General features: G+C 40.0%; 1 protein-coding gene across 1 annotated transcript in view; it reads left to right on the top strand.

The window, feature by feature from the left end:
* Window positions 1–303: 303 nt before the first annotated feature.
* nrn1la (neuritin 1-like a) overlaps window positions 304–14,542 on the top strand; it is a 63,196-nt gene continuing 48,957 nt past the window's right edge. The window contains exon 1 of the mRNA XM_077516468.1: window positions 304–491. Within this exon, the coding sequence (XP_077372594.1) occupies window positions 449–491 (43 nt within the window). The 5' untranslated portion in view covers window positions 304–448. The remainder of the gene's footprint in view (window positions 492–14,542) is intronic.

Below are 14,542 nucleotides of genomic sequence, written 5' to 3'. Positions count from 1 at the left end.
AAATTATTTACACGCGCAATTCCAACACTTGAATTTTCGTTTCTTGTAGTTGATGGCGCCACAAGCACCTAAAGCGAAACCTCATTAAACTCTCACCGCTTGAATTATTTCGTAGCGGCACTGAGACGAAACCGGTTCGAGAATCGAAATGCTGTCACTGTCAGATAAGTTTTCCCCCATCATGACCATCTGTTTAAAGCAGATGTGCTCGTGCTTCATCCTCCCATCGCTTCTCTTCTCGTCTCCTCCCTCTCCAGTGCACAGACACTCTCGCACTCCCCATCAGAGGAGCGCACCGTGCATCCTCTCTCTCATTTCGGACTATAGCGCTGCACCAAGCATAAGCGAGAAACCTTTTTTTTATCAGACACTAGCCACTGACTTTATTTGCTCCCCAACAAAAAACGTCGGGAATCTTCTGCGTGGTTGCGGGACACGTTTCAACATCATGAACTCTGCGTGCTTCTTCGTGCCTGTTGCTTTCCTTCTGCGTAAGTAGCCTTACTGAACTTCAAATAACCCTTTGGAAGTTTAATCTGTATAGTAGACTACTTCTGAACTAGTTTGGGTAGACGAGCTGCTTCCTGCAAGTTCCTCGTCAAGTGTCCATCCTCCGCAGCACAAGTAGGCTACGTCACGACGTTACATCTATTTCTGAATGATCTTGTAGGACTCACCTATAGCAGCGTCTCGCTGCAAATAGATGCTGACTCGTATAACTTGCGTGGATTTTTAGATCATTTTTTTATCCGGACTGTCATACTTCAGACCCAAGCCGCAACCAAGTTGACGCATGCGCCTTTATTAACCGCTCTTCAATTTGAGTCCAATAACTCGGTGGCATCACATCACACAGAATTTATTCCATGCGTGCGCTAAATGCTCATCCTTGTCATTATTATGAACTTGTCGACGCGGAAGGAGGGTGGAGAGGTGTCCCACGGGAGCGAGACGCCGTGGGGTTAGAGGGAACAAAGAAAGTTCTAAGATGGAGATAAATGAATATCATCTGTCCCCATCCTCCTCTTCTTCCATCTTCTCTCTCGCTTTCGTCTTTCCTCACAAAAAGCCTCTCTGACAGGCAGTGTCACTCAATCTTCGTCACATTTATATAGACTTATGTACTGTGTGAGTGAGAGAGCAAATATTTGCACGTTAACTTCTTAAATTTTGTATTCAGCACTGTGGTTCTGGCTTCAAAGTTGCATTGGTCTTCCTGTGTGGACTTTGCATGTTCTCCATGCTCTTGTGTGGAATTTCTCGGGGTTCTTTGGCAACCCCCGGGTTCCAGAAACATTTTATGCATGTTGGGTTCATTGAAGACTCAAATTAGATATGATATGAATGTGAGCGACCACTCCGGGGTGAGGAAAAGCGCTATAGAAAGTGGATAGATGGGATTTCTTGTTCAAAATGTTTGATCTGTGTCTGTCTTTTGTGGAAATACCAAACATAAGGTAGTCAGCCATGAATTAGGGTGGTCTTGTATTTTTTTTTACTGTTCAATTTACCAGAAAAGTCATGTTCTGGTGCTTGCCTGATGGTTTTCTTTTTGTAGTGACAGTGGAAGTTCATAACAAGCTGTAAAATATTACACGCACTTTTGTGACCCCACTTGGCTTGACTCATCAATTTATGATTCAATCTAGACTGGCTTGATTGATTAACGGATGGACAGCATTGTAGCATCAAAGTTCAAATATCGACTCTGGCTTTCTTGTGTGGAGTTTGCATGTTCTCCCTTTGCTTGTGCCGGCTTCCTTCAATTCTCATATTCCAAAAATATGTACGATATGGTAAATGAAGACACAAAAATTGTCTATACTGTACAGTCAAGTATATGTGAGTGTTCAGTTCATGCCGTATCCCATTTATCAACTTAAGTCAGCTGGGATAGGCTGTAACTCACCTGCAACCATAATGAGGAGAGTGAAACAAATTGTATTGTTACCTAATTCAAGCAGCAGGAGAAAATTATATTTTCATTTTAGGTGTGTTTAAATTACCATAAGCACCCATGCCACACTATGCTGCAGCTTGGATGCATGCATAAAATCTCTTAGACTTCTCAGATCAGTTTACCCGCACAATGTACATGCTGAACCGGATTATCAAGAAGGGGGAAAAACAATTTTATTCAGAAAAACATGGTGGCAACACATAAAAAGTGGGGGAGCAATCAATCATCTGTTACTAACTGAATACAAACAGAACCAAAAATTAAATTACCGGAGCACATGAAAAGAATTAGCAATGAACAAAATGTCAGAAAAAGCACAACACAGACTTTTGTGGCAGAAAATGTAACCTAGACTTTGTAACTGGGTCTTCGTCAACTTAAGCACAAAAAAATGCAACACAATGATGGAGAGAGAGAAAGAGAGAGAGAGAGAGAGAGCTCCTTGCAGCTATCATCAGAGACCCCAAAATCACATTAATAGCTGTCCACTGGTGAGCGGGGGATTATATTTTAATTGTTCCCCCTCGAGAACAGTTACAGTACGTCTTTTCCTCCCACATGTTCCCTAGTGCGGTCTTTGAACTGCAGCGCAGACACTGCAAGTGGAAGTTTCTTCATTTAAACCCTTGTAAAGGTCAAGCGGGGCGTTTACTTTGCTGTCCCTGCAATCTTCTCCCCTCACTTTTCAACACTTTTCCGCCTCCTTCTCCTAACACAATGATCAGTTCACAGTTTTCAGGGTGCGTTATAGTTTGCCGCACACCGAACGACGCAGCCGAACCTGACGGAACTCTCACACTTTGTGCAGCAACTACTTTTCATAAGTGCTCTTGGCTGCTGGTTTTGCATGATAAAGCAGTACAGCACAGATTACAGCCAATCAAAATGTGTATGAGCTTTTACATGCACCAAAAATACATCTTTGGGTTTCAAACCATTGAGACCCAACTAGCTACTGCCAAGCCGTACAAAGAAATACAGTGTACAAGCACAGTTTTACAACAATGCCGGACTGTAGTTATAATTTCCACAGGTGAGTGGGCAGGAATTCATTTGTTAATCATCAAACAAAATGGGTGGCCGCCACTGAGAGGTTGACGGACCTTTTGTGAATATTGATGCTACGAAATGCCAACCTCTGTTCATTTCATCTACAGTATACCTGTGGATTACATAACAAAGATGTCAGCCTCTTTTGCCAAAATGTACACACATGATATACATAGACATACATTTTATGGCTTAATTTTATTATTTTAATTATGTCAAGCCTCAAAAGCATGTATCGGCATGGTAGGCAATCGGTGGTGGCTCGAATTGAGTTGCGAATTGGCTGTTGAAGATGAACACTGAATCAGAATTTTTTGCACTAGCCAGACCGGCTCACATTTTTTTCCAGATAGGAATGTATAATGTGAAACGTCTACATGGGGAGTGCACATGCATAAAAGCTCAAGTATTGCGTGTGTATGGGAATATTTGGCCAGCGAATGAGCAGTATATTCAACTGTTCAGTAATTAGTCAATAAAGCCCAGTTAGGTGTAGCAACGCCTTGCTGTTGGCCTCTCACGCTGTCCTAGCAGCAAATGAAAGTTGGATGCTGGACCTGAGGGAAGAAGTAGTTTAGCGCTAGCTAGGACAAGGCTAGTACAACACAATGTGGATGGATGGATTTAAAATGGGACTGAAGAGGAAAAGAACATCCTGAGTTCTGCCATTGGCCAGGATACGGTGCGGGATCCTGAAGCTGAAAGCAAGTTATTTTAAACCAAAAAGGTTAACCTTTGCATGTTTTGATATGCTGTATCAATGTGCCAGTTTAGGTCAATGAATTTTGAGCATCCAACATTCATCAATTGTCAACAGCCGGGACACCCGTCATCGTCAATTATTTCAAAGTGAACCAAACTGTAATCGTCAATCTATCAAAGTTATTTTCACCGGGCTTCCGTCACCACAAAATTACAGCTGCCATTTTAGGACTGACAGTAAAATTCATGAGCCCTGTCTGTCAATTGTCAGTCCGTCAACGGAGGCTTTGCTGGAGCACCTCAACCACACGAGCGCTCAAGTCAAAGAGCGTGGCCGGACACAGCAGGAGGAACAAACAATGGAGCTTTAATCAACTCAATTATTGTTATGTTTTCTTTTCCTCACTAATGTCGCCACATATGCAGTGGTGCTTGAAAGTTTACATACCCTTGGGGTACAACTGTAACAAACTGCTATGAATCGCCAACAAAATTCAAGTGCACATTTCTGCTCATGTCAACTTCACCATCTGAAAGTAACAACAATTGCCACAGTATTTTGGACTTTATGGGCATTAAGTTTTTGCCTCACCAAATAGTGCACATGAGTTTATATACCCCTAGGGACTGTAAACTTTGAAGCACAACTGTAGTGTGTGCACATGGTCGTAACTGTCGCAAATGCCGCCAAACGGACTCAATGGCCGTTTCTCAATGTGTTCTTGTCCGTACTTGCGCCCTTGTCCAAGTGCTGTCCCAATTGAAAGTACGGAAGAAGCAAAAGCAAGTAATGGACGGGATACCCAGATGTTGTTCTTTCTGCGAGCTTCCAAGTTCTTGGCATTGCCGTAACTGTGCACCACATGACTAAATGCTAAATAATTACAGTACGAGTGACATATTAAAGGAGTGTCATTTCGAATTATATATCATATTTATCCAATTTAGGATTATATTGAGAAAAAAAGGTTCTGGAAAGACACGGATTTGAGTTGCAGGTTTTGTTTGGATTCTCCTGAAGACTGTGGCACAAGCGCAGAACTGACTGATTAGATCAACAAGGCTGAAAGAGACTGAACATCAAATCAACACGATTAAAAAGCAAAATAAAAATTCAAGCTAAACAACATTCAGTTAATTACAGAGCCTACGTTGTAAGCAATAATGACTTGCTCAGGACAGCACGCGGTCTTTCTGCCCTGCAGTTCTGACATTCAGTTTGAATCAAAATACGGATGCTGCAGACTGTGCATTATGTTGCTAATTTTTAACATTTTTTGTCATCTTATTCTACCTATTGGAATGTTTGAAGGCCTGCTTGTCTCTTGTGTCGCAAGTTGGCAACACTTGTGAAGATTCTTCTCTTGAAACTGTTGGAGGCACACTCCCGTTTTCAATCGTCCTTCAGAAATTTGCAGGTTTTCTATGCACGCTCTCCCTCCATTATAGCCTTTCTCTTTTACCTTGTCTCCTGCCCATTTTATTTTCAACGATTAAGAGCTTTTCCGCAATTTCTTCTTTGGCTTTAAATCACATTAAAGGTGATGTGATGAGTGAGTGACCCATGATGTCCTGCCTTTTTAGCGACAGGCTTCATAAATACGGGTTGTGATCTCCGTGGCTGCATCCCGTCTTCCCGTTAGCTTCTCTCTTACGTCTGCTCTCTTCACTTGTCCTTTGGCTCAACTGCTACCATATTACACCACTCGCGTTCATGGCTCCCAAGACAAAATAGTACACCTTTTCAATCTATGTGTGCACATAAAATGGTGAGAGCATTGACCTTGAATGACCACTGTTTTCACTGTTAATACCCTTACATGTAATCGTTGTAGACTTGGTGGGATCGTGATTGTGAACGGGTGCAACATACATACTCCACAAACACCTCGTTAAAGAAACTGACTACAATAAGTCCAGTGTAATAATGGTGATTTGATTAATAGATTATATTCCGCCATCTATTTTCTGCCGCTTGTATTTAGGGTCAGGGTTGTGGCGCTTAGAGTATATCGCAGCAGATTTTTAGTGAGAGTTGTAATACACATACTTGGAGTGGCAGATTATAGTGTACAAGATTTAGTATACAGCATATTGAGTAAATCTGCAAATGTATTTTAGAATTGCAGCAAGCACACAACAAAGTGGAGCTGTCCTCTTTTATAATCACTCTAATTGCATTAATCTCTCACACTTGAGAGTGCGTGTTTGCGTGCGTGTGAGAGAGAAAGAGCGAGATAGAGCATTTGTACCAAGTACCTGCGTGTGAATGAATATTCATGTCCAGTATTATTCAGTGAAACGTGGAGGAGAGTCATGCTCTGGTGGTACTTTGTTCATGGTATTTGTTAAAGGAATTCCTCTACGCAGACAGTACACACACGCACATGCATGAATTGTTTGGAAAATTGTATTCACAATACCACGTCTTATTTCAAGATGCCTTGACTGCTTCTTTCATGAGTTTAAGTGTGCTACTTCAGGTTCTGAAGTATGAATCATCCTTGATTTTTTTTTCGTCGTCCCTTCTACAGATTCATTTCGTAAAACTAGCATAACTGCTCTGAATAAATGAAATGAAAATAAAGCATTGGGAGAAGGGCTTTGGCGTGGCGGCCATCTTACATTGCCATTTTCGCTATGCTCATAGCTTCAATGTATTGATTTCTGTGCGGCGTTTTCACGTTTGTTGTTTTCGTGGCAAAAATATCACAGCGTATGGCGTACGATTGTACCAAGAATTCCGTGCGTTGCAGGCGGAGAACTATAACTACTTCCTGCCTTTACATCTAAGAATCATGGGAAATGTAGTTCTACTCTGCACTCCAGTCGTCAGTCGCTACAATGCAAGCTGAGCTTTCTAGCGGTAGCTATATTTCTTTCCAGTGTTAAAATATGTGACTGGCACGAGGTTAACGACACAGCCAGTTTCCATTCGCTATCGGGACAAAGTAAAAAAGGTTGGATAATGGTGAGTGCACTGCATTGACTTTTTTAGCGCTGTTTAAGAGTCAATGCGGCGGCTATTATTATTCTATTATACAATCCTATGGCCTTGAAAACAAAGCTACTTCCCTCAATTCAATATATGAACTGAATCTAGATGCTACCAGATGGCGATCATTTCTTTCTTTCTTTCTTTCTTTCTTTCTTTCTTTCTTTCTTTCTTTCTTTCTTTCTTTCTTTCTTTCTTTCTTTCTTTCTTTCTTTCTTTCTAATTAGACATGGTCGTGGCCTAAGCACATAAACTAACAGAATTCAAGTCACAAATACACTTTCGAAGTTGGCAACTTGGCAAACATAGGATGGAAAGTGACATCATCCAAGTTTTATTCAAGACGTTAGGGTTGTAGTGCTTGTTATGCATGCAACTTTAGATTCGGAATTATGAACTGCACCTATATGTACTTTAAAGTCTGTGGAGTTGTTATCCAGTACCTGTTTTTGACTTGTGTGCGTGTTTTATTTATTTATTTTTTAATTGTTATAACTATTGTTTTTCCACACACACACACTACAGAATACTTACCATGGTGTTTTTTTGTTTTTTTTTGTTTTGTTTTTTAATCTTGCACACAAGAAATACACAAAAAAATAAATAAAACTAACACTAAAACTAATAATAACTGAGCTAAAACAAAGCAACTAACAAAGATTAAAGCTAAAACTAAAACTTAAAAAAAACAAACTCCAAATGAATTTAAAACGTGGCACATAGAACATATTTGTAAAGAAAATTTTAGACTTAACTTCCCCTTTCCCATTTTAAGTCTCCACTGAAGGCACAAGTCCAGAATGTGGTACTTGTGAATGTTAAATTGTTTTTTTTGTTTGTTTATTTTTTGCAAAAGGAAAAACTCCTTAGAAATGATACCAACGTGGGGTGGAGATTCCACTGTATTTATTTTAAAGTCTCTTTGGAGTTATTTTGTCTCTGTGCTTCCCACTCCAGATGAGAGAGGATGTTGTTTCAATGCACTGCACTACTTGCAACAATGTGAAGTGACGTTACCATGAAAAAAAGATGTGCCTGTCCCAGTGGATGCACACATATGCCCCGTGTGCTTGTGTGTGTTTGCATGCCTCGTTGCTTGTGTGTCTGTGGGAGGGAAAGGAAGCTGACCTGGACAGCGCCGAGCTTTGTGGCTACTAGTAAAATCGTAAATATAACCACAAAAAAACAGCATTGACCCAGTGCAAAAGTGTAGCATTTTAAAGCTGAAGAAAAAATGTAAAATGTCCTATACACTGGATTTCCACTCCTTCAAGGCTTTTTCACTCTGAGATTGAATTATGCATTATGTATAATATAATTGGATGGAATGGAAATGAAAATGAAATGTGGGCAGCAAATGGTACAAATGTGTCATGACCAGGAAAATAATCTGGGCAATTCTGTTGCAACAACATCGTTGACACTTGACACCCACAACATTTGTTGTTCCTATGAAAAATATCAAGTCTGATTTTGTGCCCTGCGCAAGTGGAGCACAAAGTGCCGTCTAACTGCGCGCATGGATGGAGTTGTCTCTCTTTTGGCATTTTCATTGATGTGCGCAGTTTAGACATGTATGTTGGCACTGTTGTGGATATGAACATGAAGTTTCCTGCACACTGATTATGTTTACATGCGTAAACCCAAATATTGGCAATATTGGGGTTTTAAAAAGGCCATGTAAACAAGTGCTAAAACCTCGAATGCTCTTAAAAAAAATCTAATGTTACCCCTTTCATAACCGGATTTTTTTTTATATATATATATCTATAAATGCATTTGGAATACCATGATCGGAGGGGCCATTGCCTTGTGCACATGCTCTATTCTTCTTCTTCTTCTTCTTCTTCTTCTTCTACTACTTTTTCTCCTTCTCCTTCTTTTTCTTCTTCTTCCTCTCCTCCTTCTTCTTCTTCTACTTTTTTCTTCTTCGTCTCCTTCTTCTTCTACTTTTTCTTTTTCTTCTCCTCCACCTCCTTCTTCTACTACTTTTCTTCTTATTCTTCTACTTTTTCTTCTTCTCTTTCGTCTCCTCCGCCACCTCCTTCTTCTTCTTCATTTCCGCCCCCTCCTGCTCCTTCTTCTACTACTTTTCTTCTTCTTCTCCTCCTCCTCTTTCTTCTTCTTCTTCTTCTTCCTTATTCTCCTTCTTTTTCATCTTCTTCTTCTCCTTCTTCTTCTTCTTCTACTTTTTCGTCTTCTTTTTCTTCTCCTCCTCCTTCTTCTTCGTCCTCTCCTCCCCCTGTTCCTTCTTCTTCTCCTATTTTTTTCTCCTCCTCCTCCTTCTTCTTCTACTACTTTTCTTCTTCTCCTCCTCCTCTTTCTTCTTCTTCTTCTCTCCTCCTCCTCCTCCTCCTTCTTCTTCTTCTTCTTCTTCTTCTTCTTCTTCTTCTTCTTCTTCTTCTTCTTCTTCTTCTTCTTCTTCTTCTTATTTCTATTTGCAAAGGGCTACTTTACCATTTCAATTTTCCGAGCTTGTCCGTACTTGCCCAGGGATATGAGTTATACTACCAGTTCTACTTTACAGTATGATCATCTTTTTCTTGATTTGTTTTGTAGTCTTTTATAGTGTTGTTTTTTCCCTTTCTTGAAAATTCCTGATGGGATTGGTGTGTGCTTCAGGCAGCCTTCATTTGAACAAGCCCCTTTTCCAGTTTTTTTTTTTTTTTTTAGTGTGTGTGCCTATTTCTTAAAGTGGAAACACATTTTTGGAAGGTAAAAGTGCCCACAGGCATAACAATGAATGACGTCCTTGCATTCACAATATTCAATCCACTTGTGACGGGGATGCCATAAGTTCATCAAGTTTTACTTGTCCCCCATGACTGTTGTTTGCATAAATGGGATGTAATAAGTACGGAAACCCAATAGTGATTTACATGATGTTAGTATCGAGTTGCATGTTGAATGCCAGCTCACCTCCGTCCATTCAGAGAATTCTTAAGCGAAGATGCTGTGATGCTGTATCCTTCTTTATGCACGGCTGTCCTAACTTCACACTAAGGGGATATGGAACTTGACAAAAATATGGTCAGAAATGTGACTGTTAATCCATTATTCAAAATAAAAGTAACTGCTTTATCTGGTTTGACTGTATATTTTCAGGCTTAAGTGAATTTCTTCCTGCATGGCTAATATCATAAAACACTCTTTATTTATGATACTCTATATTTTATCCTTACGTTCTGGGTGAGATGTCAGAGTGAGGTGGCCGTGCGACTGCGTGGTGGCCTTCACTTGGAGGTTTGGTGCCCTGACACTTAAACAGTCATTGGAAAACAAACTACTCTCATGCAACTTTTAACGTCCTAAATTTAGTCAACAGCTGGCCTTCAGGCTGACATGGGCTTTGTGCCATCTAATAGATACCGTACTGTAGATTCAAGTCAAGTTTATTTGTGTAGCCCCAAATCACAAAGGGCTTCACAGTTGACACGTTAGCGACTTTCTCTGATCTAAGCGGGCAAGAAAATACTCAAAACCCTGTTTGGGGAAAAGAGGAAAAATCTTGAGAAGCGACAACAGATGGAGGGAATCCCCAGCGCAGGATGCCGAGTAGGCGACATAGTGCTCCAAGTGCCCACTTCGCAGCTCTTATCCAAGATCTGTAATCACAAGATGCTCTGTGTAACTTGTTTCAATAAATAGGGGAAACATGTAAACAAAATTTCTAATTAGTCCCATCATTGGAGTGTTTCTGTTGCAATCTTTGACCTCAAAGAAGATTTTTGACATCATTTTCTAATGTGAGGTCAGGATTCCCAGGTTCTTTGACGCCAAACTCATCCAATCATGCCTTTATGAACTTCACTTTTAGCACTAAAATAAAAGGGCCCTTTCCAAAGTTTTTCCTAACTAAGAAATGTCTTGGCAAGAAGAAAAAATATATTAAAGGACAAGTCAGGTGTTTGCAACCTCTCTGAATCTCAGCAAGCACTCATCTACTACAAGTCAAATGTGTGTGTGTTCATGAAGTTTTGCACACAAACAGTATACATCCGAGTGTTTGTGTGTCTGGAGAGCCAAGTGCTAACTGTGATAAGTTACAGCAGCCACTTCAGGTGCGGAAGTCAATAAAAGCTCATTAACTCAACAAGCGGGTCGGCGGCTCCGTCCAACATGATCCACCTCCCACTTTGTCTTTCTTGGAGTGCAGTAAGGTGCGCACGAGGGCGGCTGCGTTTTTCCCCGTGTGTGCATTCATGTGTGAGATGCTGGATCAATGAGAGCACATGGTTCATTTCCGCTGACTAGAAAGAGATGGAGGGACATTGTGGGGAGGGGAAGGAAATAAATGGGGGAGAGAGAAAAAAAAAAAACCTGCAACAATAATATGATGAATGAAAGCAGTCAATGTGACAAAGGTTGTTATCATACTTTACACCAATACCAATCTTGTCAAATTATTGCTCAATTATTTCCTTCAAGGAGCATTCACTTCACATTAATTTCAATAGAGAATGACACAATGAAAACAAGCTCAGCAGATTTGTTTGGGGTGCAATGAATCTTCTTTTCTACCATATAATATCCATTATGATTGGGCGATCATCGATATCGGGTCTCTCTATTTGGCCGATACACTCACTGTACAAGTTACCGCATTCACAGTCTATGACTTGCTAGTTCCTTCGCTTCAGACTGAAGTTACAATCTAGTCAGTAAAACAATAAGAGTACGTTCGGAAATTCACTTTGACGCCACAATAACCCAACTCTAAAATTTTACTTGAGGCAGAGTGGGCTCCCATTCTATGAATTTGCTGTTGTTGCTGTGGCTAGCAAGACTACTGCAAACATTAGCTACAATAGTGCCGCTAAACAACCACTAACTTAGACAAGTTAACCTAATGATTAATGAAGTTGTTTATTCCACATCATCCCACAACGGTCGCATCTTGTTCGCCATTTTGTCTCGCCTGACACTCGCCGCTCTGTCCCCACTCAAATGAAGGTTCATGTAAATACATCAGCAAAAGTGCTACTGCTTTGGGCTAGCATCTTTGCATCATTAGTAAATACGCATTTATGGCACTCAAAGGAGAGCATGGATGACATCTAAATAAACAATTCTAATACTAGAATGTTACATATGATGAAAAAGATTGCACTGTTGACAGTGGTTGGCACGTGTAGTTAATGGCTTTGAATCCTACGAGTTTATGTGTTCTCGTACTTGAGTGATTTTTCTGCAGGTGCTCCAGTTTCTTCCCATATTACAAAAACATGCATCTTAGGTTCACTGAAGACGCTAAAATGTACATGTGAATGGTGGTTGGCCTGGCAACCAGTGCACTCATTTTATCGAGCACTTAAGGTACCATTTTAAACATTTATGCACCGGCTATAAAGAGCTCATGTCACTATTATCGCATGCACATCATTTTACTTTAAATAGGAGACATGTTCCTCTATTTGCGCAATCACAAGCACAAGATCAAAATCTTTATTCACATGAACAACAGAAGAGATTTATGAGCAGAAATACTTCTAATTAGTTCTCGTACTTGTCACTAATGATGTTGTGATGCACTCGCCTGACTGGTGCGCATGCAGCGTGGGTTCAGTTTGCAACTCAGTGGAGGTGTGAATGTGAGTGTGAATGGTTGTGTGTCTCCATATGCACCCTGCAACTGACTGACAACCAGTTCAGGGTGTAGTCCACATTTCGCCTCATGTCAGCTCACCACACATTTTGGTTAACCCAATGCTATAGTATGGGAAACACAGAAGGGCCAATGGAAATTAGCATCAAATTTACTGTCATTAAACTCATTCACTCCCAGCCATTTTCCCTTCGCTCCCGGCTGTTTTACTGGATTTTGACTTATTCTGAAAGGTCCACAGAATATTGTGTTCTTTTGATATAAAACATGGAATGTACCAAAAGAAAGATAAAAAAAAAAAAAAAAGCTTGTTGCAACATGGCCCTGGTTGATCTCTTATACTCTGCTGCCACCCGCTGGCCGTTTTTAGTAATAACTACCATTGCTTTAAGAGACCTATTCAGGTCAGAGGCTGCATCTAAGCCTTTTGTGTGCTCTAGCATTAAAATAAATAAATAAATGAATAAATAAATGGCAGTATTTAATATAGACCTATAATGTTTTTATACGATTTGGGGGGCAAATGAGTTAAAAACCTTTACACAACTGCAATTGTACTCACTCTTAGCGGGGACTTTAAATTCAGGATTGTGTCTGTTCAATAAAAACCCATCAAATAATTGATTACTTTTGCCACCTACGTGTGCTATAGATGAGGAAAATGACAAATTCATGTAAACACGGTAATAAACATGATTTGTGTATCATAATCAACAACTTCCCCTTTTCCAAAATGGTTTCTTAAGCACAATGTGCCAATATATTTTGTGATTATATTGCCGCATCCTTTTTTCCTTTTTTCTTTTTTTAAGGCAAATTTTGCTTAAAAATCCATCAATTTTGGTTACATCTCATCTTAACTCATTGACTGCCATTGACGGAAAAAGACGTCAAATAATGCATTTTTGCTGGGCTGGCAGTGAATGTGTTAATACAGTACTATGAACACAGAGAATGTAAACTCACCTGTATGCCGTCTCAGCCACTCCATCGTTATCGGGTCATTTCCCTCCATATTTAGCACGTGGATCCGTGTGTTCAGTGTTCGTGCTTATAGTCCCTCTCAACACTTCCATTCACCAACTGTTTCTTTATTGCTTTACATAAAACTCAACTAAACTGTTTTGTTTTTTTTAACACATCAATCTTTCATTACGTTTGCACTGTAGACTCCTCACAACAAGCTTTTAGGCTGCATAATGTGCCAAGTAGTGTGGCCAGCAGCTCCTTGCTGATCATCGATCCGATTTATTACCATGGCAGAGCATAGCATCGCTCCACTGAAAGTTGGCCTTCAGTAGATTTTGGAAGGTTAAGCGCCTTGCTTCGGGACACGTTGGTATAACATAAAAGGGGGAGGAGGGAGAAGTTGCAGGTATCCAATTTGCGAACCACATTCCCACAACACTTGTGCATCCTCCATGGACAGTTCTGTGGTTGCCCTTCATTAAAAGAATATGCAGTGCATGGAAGAAAAACTCTTGGGACATCACTCTTTATCAATTCATGAATTAATTAATCAGGGGTTGTGCTAGACCCCTTAGTTCCCCCCTGAATCTTAATTCTTCATCCCAAGAAGACGATTTTCCATTACAGTGTTCAGGTCCGAGTCCTGCTGCTAAAATCCGTGAGTATTGATGCCCTCCTCAAAGGCTTATAATTGCCCATAGATGGTGGCAAAGCACTATTTTATTATCATTACTATTATTATTATTATTATTACTATTATTATTATTATTATTATTATTAGTATACAGGACTGTGACCTCTGAGAATGAAGCTGTTTTCCTAGCTTGCCCATACAGTAATTACTTGACACCGAAGTGGTGTCAAAGCAATACTTGAAAAAAAATATAGCTAGGTATTGGCACGATACCGATACCTGGTATTGGTACTTGCCCATCCCTAGTAATAATAATCTGCAAATAAGTAGCGGATTGAAATATGTGGTGGAACTCCAATACAGGATAAGTGGACAAAATTTTGTACCGACAAAAATGCTTATACGCTGTTGCCTGACAGAGGAACTACTGGTTGCATCTCGAATAGAGCTGTCAAAAGATTACATTTTTTAATCAGATTAATCACATCGTAGAATTTTGATTAATCAAAATTAATAGTGCGATTAATCTGCGGTAATACAATGATTAATGCGATATTTTTTGTGATTAATTAGTTAACGCTTTAACTTTGACAGCGCTAATCTCGAATGTAGTGAATGTTGTTTTTA

The sequence above is a fragment of the Festucalex cinctus genome, chromosome 3 (genome assembly GCF_051991245.1).
Source record: "Festucalex cinctus isolate MCC-2025b chromosome 3, RoL_Fcin_1.0, whole genome shotgun sequence".
Taxonomy (NCBI): Eukaryota; Metazoa; Chordata; class Actinopteri; order Syngnathiformes; family Syngnathidae; genus Festucalex; species Festucalex cinctus.
Note: the sequence above shows the minus strand (reverse complement) of the source record. Positions and strands in the feature narration are given on the sequence as shown.